A 24,442-nucleotide genomic window follows, 5' to 3' on the forward strand; every position below is an offset into this window, starting at 1 on the left:
TTGACCTCAACAAACAAAAAGCAGACTAGCATGGGAAGGTGACACGAAAGACTCCGTCTAAGTGGCAACCTACACCAAACTCTCGTCTACAACGTTCGCTTAATGGGTATCCAAACAGGATACTTCGGAACACGTGAGGCAACACTTCTCCGCGATGTGAAGTGAAAGTTGAAGTCTGCGGTCAGTCCTCTGCTTGGACATCCACCAGACAAACAGAACTGCCTCCTTGCTCTTAGCCTCCTCTGCTTCTTCTTCTTCTTTTTTTTTTTTTTTGTTACGTTGGTTTTTGTCAGATTTGACGTTACACACAACCTGCGTACCGTACCAACTGGGGGGGGGGGCAAGGGGGCACTTGTTCCCCCAGTTCTCAGACTGGGGGGGAGCAAGTCATGTGTTTTGCCCCCCCCCCCCTCTGAAACAGCCACCACTGGGCAGAAAACACTGGCCGACGGTGCCCAAGGGATTTAAAGGGCACCGCCCCCCGGTCCTCGGGGGGGGGGGGGGTCTGGTTTGCCCCCCTCTCAAAATCAAGTTGGTACGCTACTGGGTGTGCCTGTTGCCTGTCCACCTGATCTGGTGTACCCTTTGCCGTTATTGGGACTTGAAGATCAGTGGAGTCCTTGAGCGATTGAGCGACAGCCAACAGAGCGCACAATGTCCGGACTCATGCGATGAGCATGCTCTAGGCCTTCGTGAGGGACAAAATCAGACGTTAATAACCTCGTCCCACTAGAGTGAAAAACAATGATTTTTGTCCGGCGACATCACAAAGGTCTGCGTCACTGAAGCTGTCCCACTGTAATGACCAACAACACCGACCAACAAGCGACCACGGATGAGCTCTTGTCTGTCGTTGGACTTGAAGTGCCGCAAGCAGTCCCACTGAGGAACATCTCTCGGAGACAAACTTATCCTCCTCGCCCTCTTGTACCCTCTGTTGCCTCTTTGCCCACCCTTCTACCCTTCCTCCCGTGGCTTGCTCCGCCACTCGACCTTCAGGGAAGTCCTTGGCGGCCAGTGATTGTTCCCGCAGTTCCCGTCCCTCCATTGGTCATAGCAGTCACAAGCACGGCTTGCTTGCTGGTGGTCGTGTTGCAACAGGGAATTTGCTGTGGCTGGTTTTGCTCGCAAAAACTTTGTGCGCAAGGTGGTGCTTCAGGACGCCGAGGTGTGTGCCCCTGCATCAGGATGGATACACCCATGTTCAAGGACTGACCAAAGTAAGACCGCTCACCACGAAGTAGGCCACGACATTCCAGCAAGCCATTCGGGCAGACAGGAGTCTTGTCATCACGTTCTGTGATAACTGGGATGCTGTATTGTCCCCCAAGAAATGCCTGCCCTCGATCATTCGGATATGAACTTCTAAACATCTTCAAAATCGGCGTGAAATTCCGTGGCGCTCATCTAGAATGCCTTGAATGACCTAAAAAAAGGAACGATTCAGAAATTCTAATTCGGAAAAAGTTTGGTATCGATTGTCCCGACTGCTTGCGAAAAGTAGCCAACAGCAAATGAAGACTAGCGGAAGCTTTAATCAAGAAATAAAGCAATCGTCTCCACTTTCCCCATGTTTGTCGGCGCATTTCCCGCCCGAAAAGCAAAACACGAAAACCGCGTCGCCAGACTCTGTTTGTCTGTATTTTGAAATGTTTTGTTGACAACTCCAATCCCACTAGGAAACAAGTTTCCTTGTCCCCGTGTTCTGCATCGAGCCCGCCAGGTGGGACAGCGGACTCCGACAAACTAGGGTGCCTAGATGTCTGTCTGTGTCAGGGTGAGGACATCCATTGTTGCCCTGAATGTGCCAGCGCGTGACGTTCTCGCACACTCGGTGCGTGAATCGGGCGGTAAAATGGCGTCTATGCATTAGCCAAAGCTACGCGCTCGAGCTGAGCGACACCGGATTGCGCGCACTTCAAAATGAATAAAAAAAAACGATTGAGCGGAAAAATGGCTGAGATGTCACCACTCAAGCAAAAGCGCGCGTGTGTATGAAGGCACTCTACGACAAACAGGCTGTCTGTCTGTCGGTGTCATCTGTCGCTCGTTGTCGTGTGTCGCTGTCGTTTGTTGCAGTTTGTCGCTCTAGTGGGACGCGGCTATGACAAACCCCCCCCCCCAGAAAGAAAAGGACGGCAGCGGATTGCCGCACTTCATATGGCGAAGAAATGTCACTTCACGCGTTCTTGAAGTGTCCTGTTTGGACAGCCCTTTACAGCTCATACTGCACCGGTATTGCACTATGGATAGTGTCTTTTGTCAACAACTATACTCACTGGGTTTGGCGTTGTGGATCCCGGACCACTAGCCATGGCTTTAAGGTGCGAGCGAAAACAGCTTTGGAGAAGTCGATACGCAGCACTTCAAACTTCTCCCGGTTTCCTGAAAGAGGCGGGCATGAAGTAGACGTCAGTGTGATGCAGTTCAGAATGTGGCGCAGCAACCAGTCGTGGCAGTGAATTTAGCTTCAGCGCAATAGACTGCTTACAGATGCGATAGAAGAGATATACTGGTCCTAGAGACGTGTAACGATCGTTGTCCGCGTCACATGGCGTTATATTACACGAATAAATTGACGTGTTTTATCTCGCCCAACAGGGACCGCGAGGGACAGTCAGATGCAATCACAAATCACTTTTTTTTAATAACCCCCTACCCGTCTTAGGAGTAAAGCCGCTTAATCACTCGATCTAAGCGACGGACAAATTACGAAGCGTTTGTACCAGACCGAGAAACCAGAGAAACTCACGTTTGATGCTTCGAAACTTTTGAAACACAAAACTGAGGAACTCCCGGGAACTCCCCACATTTTCTTGTTGGCTTATAAACCGCGCACTGCACTCTCTGGTGCCAGAATCGCTTGGATCGTGATATTTCACTCGCGCTCTTAACGTCTAGCCGCATATCGCTATGTTTATAGACTCTTAAAACCTAATTAAATATTATTTGAAATTATAAAATTATAAAGTGAGTAGTTTTCACCTTATTTTTACTTCACTTGGGGCTTTTGAGGCAGTTTTCCTGCTACTCAGAACTTGACAAGAAAGATAAATCGTGATCGCCATCTGCTTTTCATCTTCCGTCTTTTCGTGCTCCGCAACCGCAAGTCGCCGAAATGCCGATTGCGGACACTTCGTAAGTACTTTTAATGATATATTTTACGATATTATGTGGATTGAAACTTGATAATGGATCTCTGAAATCGTTTTTTCGCGCAGGAACAAACCAAGCTGGGCAGATCGAGTCGAGCAAGGGGAAGGTGAGCTGTCAATATGTTAGGGTTACTGCGAAGCGCTGCCGACACGCTGGATTTTGGACATTTTGCGACCAATCAAGACAATATCTTTCTCGGCATTTAGACCATTTGACCTCGTCTGCATGTCAGATCAATTATATTTGCGGTCAATCGTTCTGGTGTAATAATATATAGCATTACAAGGTGCCTGCGTTGCTGTACCAACCTTTGCGTTTGATCGCACATAAATGTCTACCGAAAAACGCTACTCGCCCAAACTTCGCTCTAAAAACGGGTTTACTTCCATTCTAAATTGCCATTTTTGTATACAGGGTTATGCATTCATAGGCGCCATTTTTATCATTACCCCAAGAGCGTGTCACGAACAGTGAGCTTTCACTGGGCTCATTTTGCACTGTCACACTTGGTAGTTTCATGCCATGTGACAAGAAGCTATCTCGTCTCCTAAAGCAACCGGATAACCCTGCGCAAGACGCCCGTCGTTTCGGTTCAGCAGGGATCGCCGAATTGTCTTTACACCCCAAGAGGGCGCGAGTTGCACTCCATTTCAGGTTGAAGTCAGTGATGTGATTGCTGCGCCAATTGCGCCAAACTGCGCCAAGAGGTGAACCCTGTTACATCCTGCTACATTTTGCCAAAATAGGGGTAATCTGCGCCAAGCCTGCGCCAAAAGACGAATTTTGGTCGTCTTTCAAAACCGAAACTAAACTGAGTACCGTAATTGAGCATGCATGAGCTAGGTAGCGCAAGCGGCCGCCCAGCTGAAAATACCCTGTATCAATCGTCCATCCGGTCTTGCATAGTTTTTCTCGCCACCTCTCGTTTCACGCTCTCGTCGTTCCTTTTTCTCGTCTCGCGTCTTTTTAAAAACTATTTCTACGATAGACGTGGGCGTGTGTTGACGCTTCAGTGCTTCAGTCGTCGTTCAAGGCGCTCCAAGCACATATTTGACCCTGACTCGCGATGTCTTGTTTTGACCTGACTCGATCAGGTTTTTTATTTTTTTTTCTGTGTGTTTAGCTTGTACCTCGCCTGCTGGCCGGTCAAGCACTTGCCGCTGGACTGTTTTTTTGTCGTATGCTGGACAATTATTACGTTTTGCATACAATTTTGGGAACCAGTTGGCGACGGGGCGGAGTGGCATGGTGTATGTTTCGATCGAACAGCCATCTACGCTCGCGCGACGAAGTACATGCAAATGCAAGCTGCCGAAGTTGCCCTCATGTGCATGCGAACATGACTGCACGACAGAGACACCAGTCGGGACGCTTGCAACCCATTTTTTTACGTTTGCTTACTTTTGACGAAACTCTGGCACGTCGGGAACCAGTAAAACGGTGGCAAGCGGTTTTTCGGAATTGCTCGGCAACGGCTACAGCACTGTTCACTTGTGGGATGTCTCAATGTTTCTTTGGAGACATTGAAAGTGGTAATTCAATACTAGCCAAAGGCAAAGCGAGGCTTGCAGCAGCCTTGTAGAAAGTTTTAGAAAGCTAAAAGAAAAGCGCCTGGTAGTCTTAATGCACCTTTGTCTTTTATACAATTTCACATTGCAGTGCAGTAGTTACGTGTTTCATCAGTCGGAGACAGCTTCCATTTATTATATTATATAGCTACTGTAGTGAACCTAATGCTGTGATATCTACTAATAAGCTGATTATTTTCAAATAAATTTGAATATGTGCAGTTTCGTTCTAATTTATCTATAAAGGCACATATATATGTATAATTTAACTGAAGCATTGCGAAATGTGTCATGTCATTGGCATTTCAGTTACATGTTGAAAGACTCCCAGGTGGCCGAACTTGACCATATTTGTCTATTGCGGCGAGCGCAGTGTCCTTCGTTCGTCCAGCACTTAAAACAAATGTTTTTTTTTTCTAAGAATATCTGCTCCAAAAGCCACTTTTGCTGCTCCGAAACACTGTTTTGGCTGCTCCAAAAGCAACTTTTGTTGCTCCAAAACACTGTTTTACCTGCTCCAAAGGCGATTTTTGCTGCTCCAAAACACTGTTTTGGCTGCTCCAAAAGGTGCTCCAAAATGGCTTGGGCCAATCACATCACTGTTGAAGTATATTTATTCTTTCGTGTAGCTTCTCCTTGGGGAGCTCCCTTCAAATCCTCTATCTGTATTTTCTGTGCACGCAGATGCCCCTTTGCCACAGCTGCCGCAGCTGACCCCGACGCCGCAGCTGCCAGTCAGCGATGTTGGTGATGGCGAAGCGAAGGTTACCACCGAGTTTCGGGAGAATGAAGACGGCAAGAAAGTGAAGGTTGGTTCTGCGCCATCTTGCCCTCCACTCACGTGTACAGGCCCATCCTCTCTAAAACGCGAAACAGATGTACGACAAAACCGCCCAATCCGACGTCCGATCAGGCAATACGACGGTCGGAGGCGAGGGTTTTCAACGCTCTCCGGTGCTACGAAAACACTCGCCCCCGAAGGTCATTCCGGCAGTTTGCACGTCTAATCGGACGGTTTCGTCGTACATGTGTTTCACGCTTTATTCCCACTTTGCACATAAAGGCCCGTTCACACTCTTGCAATCGAGTACAACCAAGAGTGACGAGACTTGTTAAAACCTCTTAAAATTTCTTAGGAAAAGAGAGCACGCTGGCGCCATCTATGTGATGATCCTGGAACTGCATTCAGGGTGTCTACCAACCGGGAAAACCGGGAATTCTCAGGGATTTTGAATAGTCTGGAAAATCTCAGGGAAAACTCTGGGAATTTTTGCTTCTATCAGGGAATTTTTTTTTAACTTTTTTATTTTTATTTTTAAAAGTGTTACAGATGGATTCTCACAGTCCAAAATTCTTCAGATATCAATGGAATGGGCCTAACGTACAGTCGAGCCCGGTTATATCATACCCGTGTATTTAGAATTATTGTTTATATGAAACAGTCCAAACAGCCCCTAGAAAATCACATTGTTTTTCTGTATCGAACTCCCATGGCGGGGACACTCGATGTAACGAACGAAGACAAACCACGGCTGTTCTTCGCTTCTCCTCCCGGGGTCGGATTGCGCCGGCGGTGAGCACATAGCTGGGTTTGCGGGCTGGCAAACCGCCAAGCCAGCATACGCACATGCGGGGATACGCAGCAAAAAGCAATTGTGTAAAAAAAAAAAAAAAAAAATAGAGGATGGCAAAAGCAAGGGGAAGGGCACCCGCGCGCGTAGGGAGGGCAGGGAGGGCCCGCTGTTAGAACGGTCGCGTGCATTCCTTTCTCCGAACACCGCTGTCGCTGCGTGACCCCTTAACGCCAAAATAAAGAGAAAAAAAATTGCCAAGTGGAGTGTGTTGACAACAAGGGTTGAGCAATCGCACTTTGAACGCCTTGCCTTTGTTCACCTTTTTCTTTCCCCCTTATTGCTCCCGTTTTTCTTTTAGAGCGCAGCTCTTGGGCGCCCGTTTCTGGCTTGAGCGGCGTCGCCGTCGGCGTAACCGTGAGAGCTGTGACCCCCCCCCCTTTCCCCCTCCATGACGGGGGGGGGGGGGGGGGGGGGGGGGTCGGTCAGGGTCGGGGGTCGGTCGGTCACGTAAACCTCAGTTTACCTTTTTTTTATATTTTATTCGCTATGAAGTTTACTAACCACTCTGTTCTGTTTTTTCTTTGAATCTAATAAAAGTTACTCGTTACCATTAAAACTGTATTATGTAATTTTTTTATTTTATAACATGCTTTTTAGAGAGTGACAGCATCTGGCGACTTGGTGTCAGCCCATCTTGACCTAAAACAAAGTTCTGTGTCACTCAGGAAATTTCACAAAAGTACTCAGGGAAAACCTGGAAAACTCAGGGAATTTGAAAATGTCATGATTAAAATAGCGCAAAATTTGACAAGGACAAAATGAAGGCACACGTAGAACAGGACTGGCGCTTACTTCCAACTAAGTTTATTTGATCATCAACCAAGCAATATATACCATCGCCAGCAAGCATAAAAACCCCAAAACACACAAAAAATATACTTTAAGATTATATGCCTACAACGCGCCGTTCTTTAGATAAAACCATCAAGAAAAACTATTTCTTTGTCAATGAGACGTACCGACGGCATGCTGACGCACTTGTCTCCCGCTTTTTTGATAAAAAACGCCTCTACAATTTCCCTCTCTGTTTTGTCTCTTGCTTTCTTTAGGAACTTCGTCATATTCAATAGTGGTTGACACCCACATCGTTTTGCGTGCTCAGCAAGATGACCACCCGAATTGCTTCGTACAGACTGTGTTCACGCGCTCTCTCATTGAAACAACGACCCGTTTGTCCAATGTAAACGCAGCCGCAGCTAAAGGGAATTTCATAAACAACCCCACTTGTGCAGTTAGTGTACATGACGGCATGTTTTTTTGCGCATTGATCACTTTTTTTCCTTGTAAGCATAGGACATATCTTGCCAAGCTTGCAGGGAGCCGAAAAAAGGAGATTAATACCATATCTACCAGCAATCTTTTTCAAATTATGCGATACCCTGTGCATATAAGGCACGACTTGCACTCTTTTTTTGTTGATCTGTTCCAAAGTATGTTTTTTATTCTGTGACCCTTTAAGTTTCTGTAATAGGCTCTCGCAAACGTTTGACAGTAACATGTTAGGGTAGCCTGCAGATTTTAACTTCCTAAACTGCTGATCGAACGCGGTTGACATTTTGTGTTCGCAACTTTTTGTGAGGGCAGCCAGTAAGCAATTAGTAGCTATTCCTCTTTTTATGAGTTTGGGATGGGCACTTTCAAATGACAAAAGACTTTTTTTGGATCGCGGGTTGTATATCCAGCACAAGTGTTGCCTAGAGAACTTCACTTCATTTTGTCCTTGTCAAATTTTGCGCTATTTTAATCATGTCTAGTAAGAACCAACTAGCCCAAACAAAAGTCGTTTTGAAAATGTCAACTTGGTAGACGCCCTGGCATTTCACAAGTGCGAAGGTTTTGCGGGATTTCCGAGGTCAAATGTGCGTAATACCTATAAGAAAGGCTCGTTTATAACGTTGACAGAAGTTTTTCGAGCCAAGAAACAAAGGATAATGCGGGAGAGAAATAGAAAATATGCCGGACCGGCAAGTTTACACTACTACCCAATAGATAGCGCCAGTGTGTCCTCTCGTTGTGTGAGGTTTCAAGGAACCCAGTTTTAAGAGGTCGCAAGGGTGTGAACGGGCCTTAAATTCATTGCTGAAATTGGGAATGTGCACTACAAGAGGCAGTGATTTCACTTCTGTGCCAAATGTGCCATTTTGTGCCAAAGGCAATTTCCTGCGCCATCCTGCTAAAAATACGGTATATTGCACCAAACTACATGGCTTGCCGAATTAGGCGGCGACTCGCTCCACCTACCCTAACCACGCGCAACCAAAGACACCTAGCAGCTGTGTTTTCAACCCAGTCAACTGCTATCAGCTAGCAGAAACTACCAAACTAGCAGTTTGGCTTATACGTCCAAGCGCTCCTCTCACAGTAGATACTAAGTGTAACATGTTTATAAGCGCCCCTGCGTCCCGTTTGCTCAACGTAATACTCATAAGTTGCATCAACAGTTGTGTCAGCTTGTCTTGTATGAGTGAGATCTGCTTAGTAGTCTCTCACATTGAATTTTTATGAAAGATACATTTTTCATAGTTAAGCCCGTGGAGACCAACACTACAAAGTAACTTATATTGTCTACAGCAAACAAAAATCTTGGTAGGAGATTTGCAAACTTTGTAACTGAATTTTACAGACCATAATATTTCATAACTGCATGCTCAAAAGTATTTAGAAAGTGATATTTAGATGCTCAAAAGGGCTCCCAGTTTCATGTTTATGTGTTCCAAAGTTCTTTAAAATCTATCTTTGGGTGCTCTGAAGTGCTCCAGAGCAGGGGTTTCCCCAGGAATTGAAATTGGGGGGAGGTGAGGCAGGCGAGGCGAGGCAAGGCATTGAGAATAAGGAGTCATGAAATAAGGGGGTGTTTTCAGAAAAACAAGGGGGGGGGGGGGGAATCACTGCTCCAGAATTTGTCTTCAGGTGCCCCACCATTGCTCCAAATCACAATTTTGCAGTAGCATCATTGCAAGAGATGATCAGAAGCATAAAAGCCTACGAATGAAAGTGAACGAAGCACATATTTTTTAACACTTCCGTAATATCGCGAGAGGTCGCCCACCTAAAATCGAGAGCAAATAGTTTTATAAGGAGAGTGCAATCAGAAAGGGTTCAAATCATAATTCTATTTTTAGATCATGTGACCTGCCAAACTTGTTACCTCAGCAAGGGGTGTATGAAGCAAACATAACTGTCCTCAGTCGTCAATGTTTTTGTTTTGTTTTGGTTTTTTATTTAATTTCATTTTTGTTAGTCAACATTGTCCAGGACGCAGCATTTATTAAAAGTAAATTTACTTTCGATGGTTAAAAAAAAAACGTCATGCCAGAAATAGGTCTGGGTTATCTTTCAGTGTTGTGGAATTGTTCCCAGTATATCTGCAAATGCTGTGCCATGCCCTAGTATGTTTGCACATTGACCATACTGCGGCACAGTAGGGGTTAGACATCTTTGGGTCAAACCCTCTTTTACCCACTGAATGTATTTCGCACGTTGATATTGAGAATTCGTGTCGAGCCAAGTTTCTCCAGCACACAAGGTATGGTGTACCCATTCAAAGCAGCCTATTTCTAGCGCTTGTTTGGTTGAGGTGCCAGAGCAGGCCGCTACTGGGCAGAAATGAATTTATTAAAAACGCAAAGACTTCTAGCAAAGTTGTTTTCCAAATGCTACCGATTGTGTAAAAACAACAAAAGCCGACAAAATCTGTCGGCTTTGGTACTCAAAAATTTAAATTGCATTAAAAGGAAACCCTTAATTTCTCCCTTTTTGTTACAAACTATGTTTTAGTTTTTACGTTTTAGTCAGTTTTTCGTAAGTTATGCCACTGCGTGTCGGTTAGCTGTGCGTTCTCGACTTCGGTCGGCCGTGCAGCATCCAGTATCTAAAAAACGGCACAATGTTTTTTGTTTTTTTTTTTCTTTTTTTTAAGGTGCTGCGACATTACAAGGTCGAACGGAGACAAGTGTCGAAATCCGTAGCGAGGCGCAAGGTAAGTCGCCGCCTTCTCACCCGTCTGAATAGAGGAGAGCAGTCGGAGTCTCATGTTACCGTGACGACGTGGATGCATCGGGGAGGTAAAGACAGGAGCAGAATGCAGCCAAGTGTGAACGACGACATCAGTGGCTTCAAGAGGAAACGAGTGACAGAAAGCATACAATAGGTTAGGTGCGCTCGTTTTGCTGCGACGGGACAAGATTGTTCGAGTGCTCATCAACTTTATTTGCTTTCGTACAAAGCACAGTGCCGGTGTTTTTGCACAGAATAAAGCTAGAAATACACTAGATACAGACATTGTAAATGATGCTTTCCCGCTTCTTTGCGTATATCAAAAGCATAGCCAGCAATGGGATCCCGCCAATGTCCGCGTCCTACTGTTCCCAAGCGGCCGAAGTGCATGGGGCCTTTCCCTCTGTGTCCTTGCACCGACTCTGTGCACGGACGGGAAAGTGTGAGGCGCGACACGGCCTCCCGTTTCAGCTGTGGAAGAAGTTTGGGGACGCCAAGAACGACCCCCCGGGCCCCAACGCGGCCACGACGGTGGTCGGTGAGGAGATCTCGCTGCAGTTCATTAGCGCCAAGGAGGAGGAGCAGAGCCACGAGGACGACATGCTGGCCAAGCTGCGCAGCCAGAAGACCAAGATGGTCAAGTGCCGCATCTGCAAGGAGGACCACTGGACCACCCAGTGCCCCTTCAAGGACAAGGTGGCCTTGCCCGAGCACCTCAAGGAGGAGGCCAAGCCGGGTGAGGCCACTGGGTGGAAACGGGGGGGGGGGGGGGGGGGGGGTGGAGAGGAGAGGAGGAGGGAGGGGGGGAGGGGGAGGGGGGAGGGGGAGGAGAGGGCCACCGAATTGGACGCGCGAGACACAACGTGTTCTGCGTGCACGCTAGAGTGGGCATTTTCAATCACTTTTGTAAATTGTTGAACGATTGAAGTTTGGCAAAATTGGTTTCAAGCCGTCTCAAGGGGCAGGCACAAACTCCCCGGAATCTCAAACGCCAAGGGGATTTAAATATGTATCCGACTGCCCAATCTTCCATGCTCACGCTTTGATTTGCTCAGTGCAGAGCATCTCTGGCTAATCCAGGACGCTTTCTATTTTCCTTTTTTTTTTGTTTAGGTTCTTTGTTTTCACTTTATGCTCGTCTTGGTAGAGCTTTGCAGGACGGGACGTCAGAGAAAAAAAAATAGAATCATAATAACAGAAAAAGTACGCTAACGACTACCGAATTTTCCCTGCAACAGCCATGACAACCCCGGAAGTGGAGGAGAAGGTCAAGTCCGGCAAGTACATCCCGCCCAGCATGCGGGAGGGCGCCAACAGAAGAGGGGAGTCCATGACCCAGTCACGCACCAGGGGTGAGCCTCTTTGTCTGCCCTTTTGCGGTGTCGTCTCAAGCATGCACGCACAGCCAAAGCGTGGCGAAAGGTAAAGAGTGTGTGCTACAGGTCGAACGTGCGAAAGGGATGCTCTGCCATTCTCGTCCTGCCGATGGCTATAGTAGTGGTGCACAGTAACTGTAGCCTTTCTTTTTTCAGTAGGAAGAGGGTAATGTAGTAAATAGCACTCTGGTTAAGGTGTTCTTTTTTTTTTCCGTGGTTGTTTTGTGTCAATCAAACTAGTATATGTAAGAAGTGGTTGGGAGAAACTTGAGCTACGGGTGATTATGGTTGTGTGTGTAAATAAAAATTCTCCTTTGTTACTGTATGTGAAGCGATGCGAGGGCCATAAAGAGAAACTGAAGCTGTTTTAATGTCCTGTGCAATTGAAAGGTACTTGGAACTTTTCAGCAAAGGACTGAAGGTTAATCTGGACTATGAGGATTTTGGATGTGCAACCAACACTTGAATTGGGTACCTCGTAAAATTACTTCAGTAAGCACGACACAGTAATGTTTCCCTCCTGGCGTCAGCAGTCATACTAGTTCAATTATATTTTCGTTAACATTTGTCCAGGATAATTTAGTAATATTCTTGAGTGCAACAATCCTAATGGAACACTAGTTGTTAGAGGAACATGCTCCTGTACTTTGATGCTAATAGGTTATTCTAGAAGTGCAGAACAAGACTCCTAGTCCATACTGGTTGCGTTATATCAGCTGGCATCTGCAATCAAGTAGTACTTCTGTCCGACATTTTGCGCAACAACCAGAGTGCAGTAGAGGATACGCAAGTTGGGCTAGAGTTCCATGCAACGCAGACCCCAAATGCTTTGCGTGCAACTCGGTGGCTTTGTTACTTTGCCACTCTGCAAAGAGTTCTTCTGTTTGTCCGCTTCGATCAGACGAGGCGGCCACCATCCGAGTGACCAACCTGTCGGAAGACGTGCGCGACTCAGACCTGCAGGACCTATTCCGGCCCTTTGGACAGATTGCCAGGATTTACCTGGCCAAGGACAAGGTCACCGGACAGTCCAAGGTATGTTCATGCACTGAGCACTGTTGTTTACTGCTTCGGTGCTACAGAAATGTCATAAAAACAGCCAGGAAACAGTTCCACGTGTTTGAATCAAAGTGGCAATCCAGGCGAGTTGGTTCATTTTTACAAGCTGCCCATCTCTGTCCTTATTTATTGTGCTCTGCATCACCAAGTTGTTCCACATGTTTGCTGGCTAGCTGCCAGAAGGTGGCCAACACCTGAATTTGTGACCAGGCATCTTGCCCAGCTAGTGTATATGTAAAAATGGCTATATAGTCGGCACACTTGGCAAATGCTGAATTCCTTGAATAATCATGTTACGGCGTGCTTGCTGCTCTAACCGTCTTAATGCAAAATGTTGCTCGAGACTTTTGGTTTTGGCTTCTGTGTAACGAAATTGCAAAGGTTGCTGAATAATTTTGTACTGCCATCAGCCCTAACAATGACTAGTACATAAGGAAAAGGTAAAAAAAATATTTATTTATTTTATAACAAAGCATGCTCATTTTGTTGTTGGAATTAAAACGTGCATTGTGGTTTTACGGTAGGCGGTAGCATTGCACTCGCTCTACAAAGCGGCACTTGTAGATGCGTACAGGAATACCAGGCTGCCTGCGAAACTGGCAGTCATGCTTTCTTGCAGACTGGACTGTTCATTTTGTAGACCTGTGGCCATTTTTTGGCACAATAGTGACATCTAGCCCTCACTAGCTCCTTTCTGAAAACAAGGTGTTTTTAGCATAGGTACTTGCAAGGACTCCCTTTTTGTTCTTCCTCAGGGCTTTGCCTTCATCAACTTTGTGCACCGCGAAGATGCAGCACGTGCCATTGCCAGCGTTCACGGATTTGGATACGACAACCTCATTCTCACCGTGGAATGGGCCAAGTGAGTCCCGTTTGATTTTTCAAACAGTTGTAAAAGTTCTCAATGCTTGAGACACCAAGAATAGGGCATGTGTACCGGCTTGTCCGTAGCGACCTAAAATTGCAGTTCAGGCAGGTAATCCCACATGGCTACATATGTGGATGTTCTGCTCATGTGACTAAGGCTTCTAGTTGTCAATTTACCGAATAACACTGCTAAATCTATGCTAAAGAAGTTTTGACATATCTGTAGAAAAAAATGGGCACAAAAAAAATAATAGATCATTTGGCATTTATGACCCCATTGTATTCCTGATATCTTGGCAGCAACCGAATGAAGCATGGCATTGTTTGATAGGAATATCAGACTTTGGTCATGATATGCAGCAAGGAATTCTCAAGCAACCAAGGAAACAGTTCTTGTATTTGTATAGCTGCCATTTCACTTGCTTTTTTTCTGCAACTTTACATGTTAGTCATACTCGCGTAAATAAAATTTATGGCAAATTGCTAGGCACTTGTGACATAGGTAAAATGTTCCAGCATCACAAACGTTTAGCGATACTCCAAGTTTCCAGACGCCTACGTTCACAGCGCTCTCCATCAGGTAGTTTAAGTTAACGCATATTATGTGTACACTCTATAGTTGTTCCTAGAATGAAGCGATACTACTGCTAATCGGGCTGGTAAACCTGGCAATCTTCCGGAGCCTTCGTTACTCTTGAGCTCATCTCCCTCAGTGTGCACAGGTAGTCGAGCTCCACCCCTGGACCTCTGGTCACATGACCTCCCCATTAACCAATCGGCGTCCAGCACCTCACTCCTCTCCCACTCGTCAACCAATCAGTGTAGAGCCTTGCGGCCATGCTTTTTTCCAGGCTTCACGAAATGCCAAGCACCTAACCAGAGAAAGTTTCATGTTAATAGCAATAAGCATGTGGGGAATTCCCTTGGTGAATTTGGAGCAGTTTTGGGGAGATTTTTTGTTGGTACTTTCTTAGACGTGCGAATATGTACTCGCATCTACCGCACCAAAGGCACGAGCACTGTACAACTTTGGATCACTCCAACTCCACCAAGAGAATTCCACAATAAATTTTATCTGAAAGAAAGAATAAATTTACTATGCCGAATTGTGTCAGAAATAAACGGTAGAAGTGATGAAGTTTCTCATCCAGATTCGTTTGTTTACAGGCCATCTGGAACGACGTAAACATCCAGTCCGGCAGCACAGATTCGAAACATTTGGAATTGGTGCACAATTTATTAAAAGAGATGATGACTGTTGGTTCATTTGGGCTTGAGTGAGGTTGTTACTATTTACATGCTATGCTAGTCAAGCTCTGATACTGCTTCCCTGGTTGAACTTGTGGCTTCCTTCGTGGAGATGATGATTTCAAGAAAGCTAGCTGATTCTTCTAGTCTAAGAAACGGCTGGAAACTGATCAACCTTATACCAGCGTGCTCTTCTTGTGGGGATGTCTTCGCCCACTGCTGGTTTCCTGCAAGAACAGACACTTTTAACATGAAAAAAATTGTCTCTTTCTACAACGCCAAGTGTCGCATGATGTGTAGTGAAATATTTCACGAGATTTGGAGCAAGTCATTTAGCTCAGTCTGTGCTCGTTCAATATTTAATAGTTGGATGCTTGGCCAAAGGGCTGAAACCCTTCTGCAGTTCTAAATTCTTTCAATAATAGACATGCATAGCATTATCTTGGGGCATGCAAGCAAGCATGGAGCAAGCCAAATGCCAAGGTTGAACTAAACGCCCAGAAGAAGCAAAGCGAACTGGATGCTCTGGACGTTTACAGAGTGAGACAACAGTGCGCAACCTTTTTTTGTTTTCTGGAAGTGTAGGTTTTTACAGGGCTTATCCTCCAGATGACAAATGCCGAGTCACTCGGCTGCAAATGCATGCATGGCCTTTGACATTTGGCAGAAGATGGCCGCTGCTCGTGTTCGGAATGCATTCCAGAGCCTGTTCGACAAAGACGAAAGTGCACAGAACTCTAGGGTTCCCCGAGCACCCAAATTTTCTCGGCTGCACCCGAGTAAAACATTTTTTTTTTTTTTTTTTTGGCAAGTTATTTTAAAATATTTAAGCCAGAGGTGTAACTTGTGCACCAAACACTCCCACGCATCCACCCTACTGCATACAAGGTCTGCAGGTTTCTGCGCTGCTTTACCTTATCAGTGCCGAGACCGAAAGCAATTCCTTGGCAATTGACGACTGGGAATAGGGATTTCTCGAAACAAAAGTTTAGAACTCTTGGGCTACACCTAGCAATGTGCTAACATGGACTCCCTCAACACTGGCACTTACGGGGAGGCGTCGGGCAGGAGGGGCGGCAGCCGGACTCTGCTGTGGCTGAGCTCGACGTTGCGCACGCTCCCAAAGAAGTCTGTCAGGGGCACCTCATCGACGTTCCTCTTGAACAGGTCCTTGCGGGAAGTCACGGTCGAGATGCACACGCGCTTGGGGCACACTCGCAGCTGCAACCAAACCCATAGAGCAACTTTCAGAAAGTGATGTGGTACTATAGACCAGGGGTGGCCAGGCCTAAGAGCCGCAAACGGAATTATGAAACTTCTAAGAGCCACGGGGGGGGGGGGGGGGGGGGGGGCAAGCAGAGTCTGACTGTACGTATGAGTGCACAAGGCTGTACGACAGTATGTATGGAGGTACAAGGCTGCCAAACCACGAGCCTTACTTCATTCTGCCTGAAATTCCTTCTTTTTTTCCTGGGGAAATGCGAGAAGGGGGGAGCGGGGTCCCCTTACGAGGGATCCGCGAACCGCACTTGGACCAGAAAAGAGCCGCATGCGGCTCACGAGCCGCGGCCATCTTGAAATATTGTTGCTTCCAGTATGGGCGAAAACATTCTTTTGCCGTCACCACGCCAATCGAATTCATTTGGATATAAACGTAACCGTTGCCCATTCTCAATTTGTCTCCCCTTTATTTTTGTACTATTTTCAGGTTAAAATGTTATATTTTTTTCGTTGCCCATACGTCGCCTGCCACATGACTGGGGACGAGAGTAAGCAAAAAAAGGTCTGTAGCACACAATTGCTGAACCTCAAAAATGTTGCAGGTATTTTTTGGAATTGAGAGAGAGAGAGAGAAGAAATGACGCTGCGGCGAGTTTGGTTTAGAGCCGACTTTCTCGTTTCGTGCTGACGCGAATCCGGTCGGTGTTTATTTCGAACGCCCGCGGTTTTATAACTTGTCGCGAGAGCCAATCTTTGCATTACGGTTAGTAAGTTACCGTTACTAGTCTGTAATCTAAAAAAAAGATTGACCAAAGGATATTGTGCACTCCTTGAAGTTATCAAACGTTCCAGCTCCCCTTGTCGGGGGCAACCGCCCTCTCAAAACGCAACAAAGTCCTTAGCGGGCCGTGGCGTTTTTTTTTTCTTCCTAAATGCTTGTTTTAAAACCTGTTCCCAACTGCATGGAAGTAGAAGGTATTACTTACAAACTGTCCCATTGTCTTGTTACTGTTGGATTTGACAGCCTCCAGGAACTCGAGGGCATAGTAGGTGTACCGGTCGATCACGTACACTCCGATCGTCGGGTCTCCATGATGCTGGGAATACGAGCAAGGTGACAGGATGGAACGTCGCCACATCATTCGTGTTCAAAGTTAAGTTCTGTAAACTAATGGTGTATTCGGCTGGTCGTTTTCGAGCATTCCATTCTTTTTAATTGAATCTGCGTGATCCAGAAGCGTCTTTAAATCTAAGGTAGAGGAATGGCGCATCAACCGAATGCTTGGCAATTTTTTAAAGTGGCCCGACCGTCGACACAGAACCAGATAACGAGGGCAACTTCCGCAACCGCTCCACTGCCATGGCGCGAGCTACCGCCTGATACAAAGGGTTTAGCCGATGCCCTTCAAATATCCAGTGCCCTCGCCGCATGTTTGCATGCCGCACGAAAAATAGAAGCCTTCCAATGCGGAAGCTGGCTCCTGCTGCGGTCCCCTGTCAATCACCAAGCACCTACTGTACCCACAGCTCAGCATAGCGGGATCAGCACAGTATCCTTTCACCCGTGTCGGCTTCTTTCTTTCAACTCAACAACGGAAATGACTGAAGTCACATGACCGGTATTCTGGCACGCGTTCCCATCGCTCCCACTGTGAAGTCTGAGCGCCTTGCAGCCTTACGAGTCTGAGATCGCTCTGAAAGAACCAGCCGAATGTACTTAAAGCGCCTCACTTCGACCAGCCGGATGGGCATCAGCTTTTCAGAGTGCTCTAAGAAGCTGGAAATTGACCAGCCAAATATACCATAAGAGAAATTTGTGACGAGATCAAATTGCTTCCAACTTTGTAATTGAAGAAACACTGGCACAGTGTTTTCGTGTGCCCATACTTTTTGTCCGTGGTGTTTTAAGCGAGCTATGGTGCCTGAAAATTACTCGCGAGAAAACTTCTGGGTGCTCTTAAGACTAGATCTGCTTGCTTGCTTATTTTCTCCCATTTACACGTAATGATTTCACATACTTTCAAAGTAGTGTTATAAATTTTCAAGCTTTGATAGCTAACAACCTTCATGAACGGTGTTCGTTGTGGCTTTAAAGGAATTTTTTCTTTCATAAAGACTCCAGAGTTTATAAGGCCTAAATTCTAGATTGCCTGAAACGCAGCATCATTTTTAATCCCCAATTGGAGAAACGGAAAGTGAGAAAATGTAAATAGCCGGTTCTTACTGTTTTCTAAGTAGCACGCCAAACCCAAGACTTCAAATTGCAACGTTACTGCAGCAAGCAACATATGGATATTCAAAAAACTTTATACAGAGAATGATGTCGTGGTGATCGCTGTGAAACGCATCACGGGGGGCTTCCATGCAACAAGTTATTACCATGACAACATGCCTGGTGTGCCCCAGATCATCTGGCTTGGGCGGAGCCACTCACCGACAGCGAGTCTTCGCCGACCTTGCTGCTCGCAACAGACAGGATGTTGGGAGAGTAGAACCATTTGTACATGGACTCTGCCTGGCAGGTGTCGATGATGAAGAAGATTTCGTTGTACCTGGCGGGGCAGGCGAGAAGCGGGCTTTCATTCGGCCACGACCAGAGTGCGGGGAAGAGTCAAATATTCTATCTAGTTTTATTGCAAATATTTTAAATTCATTTCTTGGTTTATTTCGGCAAAAGAATGGTACTTGGATGCGAGGAAGAAACATTTCACCCACAGCATTGTGAACATTCAACATATGCTGAAATCACTCAGAAATGAGTAGAGTTTTTTTGAAACTGGTTGAGAGAATTAACTAAACTATTCAGCGCCATTGCGAGGTTGTTTCACAATGCAACAACTATGACATCCAAAAGCCTAAAATAAAAATGGTTAGAAATGTTTTAGAAAAAAAAAAAAGTATGTTTCTAGCATAGTAAAAAAAACCTTCAGACTAGGGACCAAAAAGGGGACAAGAAAACACTGTCTCAAAACTCGGCAGCAAAAGTTTATTTTCATGCATCTCCTTTATATAGGCAACTCTTCAACAAACAACCCCACATACAGTGAAGTGGACAAGGTCCAAGTGGTCACAAAGGAACCCCCTTCCTTAACACCAACAGCTGTCAAACCCACATTACAGTCAGGGGGACAAGGCCCAAGCAGTTACAAAAGATCCCAAGCGGCTACAGAAAAGATGTGGTCTTATCTTTCTGTTTCGGTTTTCAAGGTCAGTAGGGTGCGTCGGGATAAAGAAAGAGGGTTCTTTTGTAGCCGCTTGGCCCTTGTCCACCTGACTGTGACGTGGGGTTGACGGCTTTTGGGGTTCAATGCCGACCTGCAAAATATTTTTCAACCAGGGTGAAAATCCTCTTTGCCAGCCATTCCCATTTCTTTTTTTTTCCCACTGGTATCTTGACAGAGGGGGACTTCTTTTGTTGCTGCATCTCGGGGCTGTACAAGCTGGGAGCTTGTCTTGACTTATCCAGCCCCAAGATGCAGCAACAAAACGAGTCTCCGGGCTGTCAAGATAGCAGTGGGAGAGGGGGAAATGAGAAAGGTGGCGAGGAGAATTTTCACCGTGGTTGAAAAATATTTTGCAGGTAGGCCTTAAGGGACAGGGTTATTCTGTGACCGCTTGGATCTTGTCCAGTTGACTATATGTGTGGTTCACGGCTGTTGGCATTGGCATTGGTTGAGGAGTTGTGGCTTATATAAAGGATAAGCATGAAAACAAACTTTTGCAGCTGAGTTTTGAGACGGTGTTGCTTTGTCCCATTTTTTGCCCTAGTCTCAAGCTCTTTTTCACTATGATCGTTCACCAACTCACCTGTGCAGTAACTCTAATTTCAGTTCCTAACAATGCCCAATCCCGTTTGAAAGTGTGAGGACGATCCAAACAAATCGTTTGTACATTAGGCAGGCATTTAATTAAGATGACCTCCCTCTGGGGGGTGATAAGGGATGGTGATGTTCATTTCAGCAATAAATGAACATATTCCCGAGGTATGAGTAAAAAGGAGGTCTCACCTCCTTTTCTGCCACATCTGCTCAAATGCATCTGCCAGCTCCACATTCGTGATTTCTTCAGCATCCTGGAACTTTAGAAACCCGTCTCCTCCATGGCCTACAAAAGCGTTGAGATGAAAGAAAAAAAAAAAAAACCACACAGATCACCAAAAGCATTACCACGGCTTCATGTCAGGTCTGTAAAAGTTACTTGGAAAGTAATTAGGTTATTGTCAAAGTAACTTTAGGCTAAAATTAATTAAGTTACAAATGCAGTTACATTTTTCCAAATGTTTCTAAGTGAGAGTTATACATCGTAAAAAAGTAATAAAGTTACATTCCATTGGGTTCAAAGTATCCCATGAAGTTGAGGTGTGCTGCAATGGATAATCACATCCAAAGTGAAACAGATATTGGCACACTTCCATCTTGCTTCAGCATTTTGCTAATGATAGAGCTTGAGCCAGTTACAGCGTGTAGTGCTGATGCTGATTTCAGTTACTTAAACTTCATTGTAACTTGGGAAGTATTTAGACGGACAGATTGCAACTATGTTACTTGATGGGTTCACTTCACATAATAGACTATCCTGTACGAGATGTTGCAGACGCAAGATGCCAGAGCTAGAAACATTTTTCTCTCCCATAGAACTGCCTGCTCATGAAGATTGAAATGCCTGGCAGAGCATGTGCTGTGTATTGTGAGAAAAAAGAATGGTGATGAAAGCTTCACGTTATAGAAAGTGACCCTTACCAGAGCACGAATTCACTTTTTTGTCAAGTTTTCACAGAGTCTGAACAGTGCTACGTTTCCATCTTGAACTTACAACCATTACAGTTAAGCAGCCGAGAAGCTGACAACCCTCTTTGTTCAAGTAATAAACAAAGCAAGCAAATAAAAAAATAATTAATATAAAAAAAGAAGTGAAAGCTTAAAACCAAACAGACCTGTCATGTAAATGAGGATGTTGCTATGCTCGTCAGTGAGTAGTCTTTTTGACCTTGGCGTATTTGCGGGCAGGCGACCTGTGAGTATCCTAATGAAGTTTTCGACAGTGACCTGGAAGAAAGGGGCACGTTCGACCTATGGGCTGGTTTTCAGGTACCGTCTTTCCTCTGTGAGCAAGTTTTGCACGGATACCAAAACTAATCAATATCAGCAGTAAACCGCGAGACAGGTAAGTGGGATACCAGAGATCGTACCTCATAACCACGGTAATCCACCTCCACATCATCACCATACACATTGATGTGGTGATGCGCATTGTTGTAAACTGTGGCCGGGTTTGGATTCCTCGGATTGCAAGGCATGTCATCCGCAATCATCAATATGATCTGGCTGCAATGAGAAGACCAGATAACCCGTGCTAATGTTTGGCATTGTAATAAAGCCACTCAGACTGTTACTTGGACACAGAGAATGCCTACAAAATAGGTATGCATACAGACAATAGAGCCTCAACATACAGACAAAAACCCAACAGCAACTATGTTACATGTCACAGTTAAAAACGAAAATTTAGAGCTCAAACTTTTATTTTTGTTTTGAATCAAGATGCAGTGCAGCTTAATTCTCAGCATTAAAAGCGTAGAACTGAGAATGCAAGCTGATGCAGTCCTGCATTTGATGTCTAGTACATTATGATTGTGTCTAATTTCGATGGAGGTTTGTTTAGGCATGTGTGGAGCTATGCATTCTGCAGTGCGAGATTGCTCCCGACATATTTAGAGCGATTAAAGATTGTTCATGATTCTCGAACGTTGAAATTAAAAAACTGACCAAAGGTTCGGAAGTGCTGAGTGAGCCAATGAAGGGAAGGCGGTTTGGCTAACCTGTCTGGTATGCCGAATCGTTTGACGCTCCTGTAGAGTGACAAGACATTGGCCACATGACGGTAGTTGAACCAGAACCTTGACGTACACACAAGCACCGCCCAGTTGTTCGTGTGTCCAGACTTGAAGAACTCGGAGACCTTGGAATCCGCGTCATTCTGTTCGAGCGCGTAAGATTCAAGGTCACTGGAAGAGCTCGGAATTGTCCAACTCATGTTCACAAACAAACAGGAGCGCCCCTAGCGGACACCAACAACGCTGCGCATGTGCGATGGGGGTGTGAGCAAGAAGCTCGCCGTTGCCCATAAACAAACCATTGAAATGCGATGTTGTCGGCATCCGTGCGAGTTTCCCTGCCCTTTTTCGCGTTCGAATTGTTGATTCTACGTCTTCCTGGCAATGTCCGACTACTTGAGCGGCCTAAGCGAAATTGACGAGGCTCGTTACACTGCAAAACTTCGCATGAATAATGTGACAAGCGGCCATTCATTCCGTGTGAACGCCGCAGAATGTATGCTAAAGCCTGATTCACATGATGAGATTTCGCTCGCAATTTTTGGTTGTGACGTCGCGCGGGCTGCAAAAGCGTGAACTGTAGCTGAGATGGTCGACGTCGATACTGAAAATCTCAAGCAGAATCGGACCAAGTGAATGAGGCATAACAAGCCAGTAATGGCCACTGGTAACAATGATAAACATATCCTTGTATCTACTGTTTACATCCAGCCTGCTTACCAAACTTTAAACTTAAGTCTTTTGAGGCCTGCACTTATTTCTTATCGCAAGTACCGGGCCAACGTTTAGTCTATGGGCCGGTGTCGTCTAAAAGAGCAGACGACACGCAGAAACGTTTGAAAGAACAGACGACAGTTCGAATGATCAGGCGGCCGTTTGAACTTGAAGACACACTGAACGTAGTCCGCTGGTGGTTCATACAACTTGACAGTTTTCTGGCGTTCATGTTGGAATTAAACAAATAAATCTGATGACCACAAGTATCCGTAAATTCAACCCAAAGTACTTCCAGCCCAAGCAATCGTGGTCCGACGGCGTCTGGTTTTCCCTTTTCACGGCACATATCCATGTTCTCGGACGAACCGAGCACATGAAAACTGACCTTCAAACCTTTTGGTACAGCCCTAGTCGTGGCGTTCTGACGATAAGGCAGATTTTTGTCTGGTTCCTTTCAAAACAACGCAGGAATACACGTCTCACATGGGGCCTTCCGCCCACAGCCCCAGACCGGAAGTGTGCCCCACGCGCCACCACCGCGCCGTGATGTAGCGTTCGTGTGTAGGCCAACGGGCGGCGCTGACGTCACACTGCTGCAGTTGCGCTGCTGTCGGCACAGTGCATGTGCAAACGCTTTCTCTCATGCGACTCTGGTGTCTATGCACGATCAGTGTCCATGCCAGGTGTAAGCAAACGCGGACGTGTTCGTAAACAGCTCGTTGGCTTATATTGAGGCTTTAATAGGACCAGGGATGTACACCCATGGTACACCGATTCAACTTGACAAGCGGAGAACGCCATGGCCCCAACCAGCCAATAGGAAGGTCCAAACCAAGCACGTGACAACACAGGTCCTAACAATACACCCGTGAAGCACCGTCACACGTAGGTGTTGCCGCGTTATAATAGGGAATTGTAGTAGATCGTTTTTCTCCTCCGCTACGGTATCCCCGAAGAAAACGCCGCAGCTGCGCATGCGCGCCGCCAGCCTTGTCTGCATAGTTCAGGGTCTTGTGGCGGATTACGGAGCGCTATCCGGGTGCTTAGCGGGCTGCGGGAATGGTCTACTACAATTCCCTAATGAAACAGAGCGTACAAAAGTTTCGGAAACAATTTCGTGGCCGTAGTTGCTAGGGGGTGAACAAAGAAATTCAGTTTCTCATAAGGGATATAGTCAATGGAAAGTCATGAACTTGCGTTCTCCCGATGTCGTCAAAAATAAAGGGACTTTGACCAGTGTAAAATCTAGTCGGCTACTCGGATAATTTCTGTTACAATCTCTCATTCAAAATGTTTATGGTTTTAGCCGAAAAGGGATAATCAGAGTGAAGAGCGAAAGGAAGAGGTGCATTGAAGTTGGAAGTTATTGTGCAAGCAGTCCGCATCTAATGCCTAAGCGCCGCAGCGATTAGATCAACTTTTGATGGCTCACTGCTAAGGTGACGTTAGTAGTGACTAACTTGAACATACCTGCGAGTTTAACGGCGTCACAAGCAAGTAAAAAATAACTGCACATAACCAAAATCTCAGTCGCCGGGCGAAGATGTTTTGATACATGACGCCTTCGATGTGCTCGATTATTCAACCATTCAGCCGTTCCAGCCGACTTCTGGTCACGTGATTATATCAACCGAGTGCACTACTAACATAGTTTAAAATGTGCTAAATTGACCATAATAAAATAATAAATATAGCTTAAAAAGATAAATTGTTATTAATGGTAATTTATATGCCTCTAGAAAGACGTGAAATCTAATTCCCAACCCT

At 45.8% G+C, this 24,442-nt stretch overlaps 3 protein-coding genes across 10 annotated transcripts in view; 1 reads left to right on the forward strand and 2 right to left on the reverse strand.

Moving 5' to 3' along the window:
• Positions 1 to 2,849, reverse strand: part of LOC8025467 (nuclear pore complex protein Nup214) — a 69,556-nt gene extending 66,707 nt beyond the window's left edge. For 6 of the 8 annotated variants that reach the window (XM_040205881.3, XM_040205880.3, XM_029972822.4 and 3 more), the window contains exons 1-2: positions 2,753 to 2,838; positions 2,280 to 2,385 (exon numbers count right to left, since the gene is read on the reverse strand). In XM_040205881.3, coding sequence (XP_040061815.2) covers positions 2,280 to 2,315 — 36 coding nt within the window. In that variant the 5' untranslated portion in view covers positions 2,316 to 2,385; positions 2,753 to 2,838. Of the gene's footprint in view, positions 1 to 2,279; positions 2,386 to 2,752 lie in introns of all 8 variants that reach the window. The other 2 variants (XM_042292363.1, XM_040205879.3) reach the window with 2 other exon arrangements.
• A 4-nt stretch (positions 2,850 to 2,853) lies between these two features.
• LOC120836809 (eukaryotic translation initiation factor 3 subunit G) lies at positions 2,854 to 14,922 on the forward strand. Its single transcript, XM_040205882.2, has 9 exons — positions 2,854 to 3,138; positions 3,222 to 3,262; positions 5,409 to 5,533; positions 10,278 to 10,337; positions 10,826 to 11,090; positions 11,593 to 11,706; positions 12,632 to 12,765; positions 13,545 to 13,651; positions 14,824 to 14,922. The coding sequence occupies exons 1-9, from the start codon at positions 3,119 to 3,121 to the stop codon at positions 14,840 to 14,842; spliced, it is 885 nt and encodes a 294-aa protein (XP_040061816.1). The 5' UTR covers positions 2,854 to 3,118; the 3' UTR covers positions 14,843 to 14,922.
• Positions 14,874 to 24,442, reverse strand: LOC8025465 (putative GPI-anchor transamidase). Its single transcript, XM_029972824.3, has 9 exons — positions 24,146 to 24,442; positions 21,944 to 22,101; positions 21,314 to 21,449; positions 21,059 to 21,170; positions 20,133 to 20,229; positions 18,560 to 18,677; positions 17,112 to 17,222; positions 15,956 to 16,125; positions 14,874 to 15,131 (listed from the first exon to the last, which is right to left on the reverse strand). The coding sequence occupies exons 1-9, from the start codon at positions 24,230 to 24,232 to the stop codon at positions 15,053 to 15,055; spliced, it is 1,068 nt and encodes a 355-aa protein (XP_029828684.2). The 5' UTR covers positions 24,233 to 24,442; the 3' UTR covers positions 14,874 to 15,052.

The sequence above is a fragment of the Ixodes scapularis genome, unplaced genomic scaffold (assembly GCF_016920785.2).
Source record: "Ixodes scapularis isolate PalLabHiFi unplaced genomic scaffold, ASM1692078v2 PGA_scaffold3__209_contigs__length_174095766, whole genome shotgun sequence".
NCBI classification, from domain to species: domain Eukaryota; kingdom Metazoa; phylum Arthropoda; class Arachnida; order Ixodida; family Ixodidae; genus Ixodes; species Ixodes scapularis.

Excerpts from the sequence above, each read along its gene's own strand:
- LOC120836809 (XM_040205882.2), top strand. The coding sequence starts at position 3,119 with ATGCCGATTGCGGACACTTC. Across the intron at positions 5,534-10,277 it reads AAGACGGCAAGAAAGTGAAG|GTGCTGCGACATTACAAGGT; the intron begins GTTGGTTCTGCG and ends CTTTTTTTTAAG. Across the intron at positions 11,707-12,631 it reads GACCCAGTCACGCACCAGGG|ACGAGGCGGCCACCATCCGA; the intron begins GTGAGCCTCTTT and ends CGCTTCGATCAG.
- LOC8025465 (XM_029972824.3), bottom strand. The coding sequence starts at position 24,232 with ATGTATCAAAACATCTTCGCCCGGCGACTGAGATTTTGGTTATGTGCA. Across the intron at positions 21,171-21,313 it reads TGGATTACCGTGGTTATGAG|GTCACTGTCGAAAACTTCAT; the intron begins GTACGATCTCTG and ends CCTTTCTTCCAG. Across the intron at positions 20,230-21,058 it reads CATCCTCATTTACATGACAG|GCCATGGAGGAGACGGGTTT; the intron begins GTCTGTTTGGTT and ends ACGCTTTTGTAG.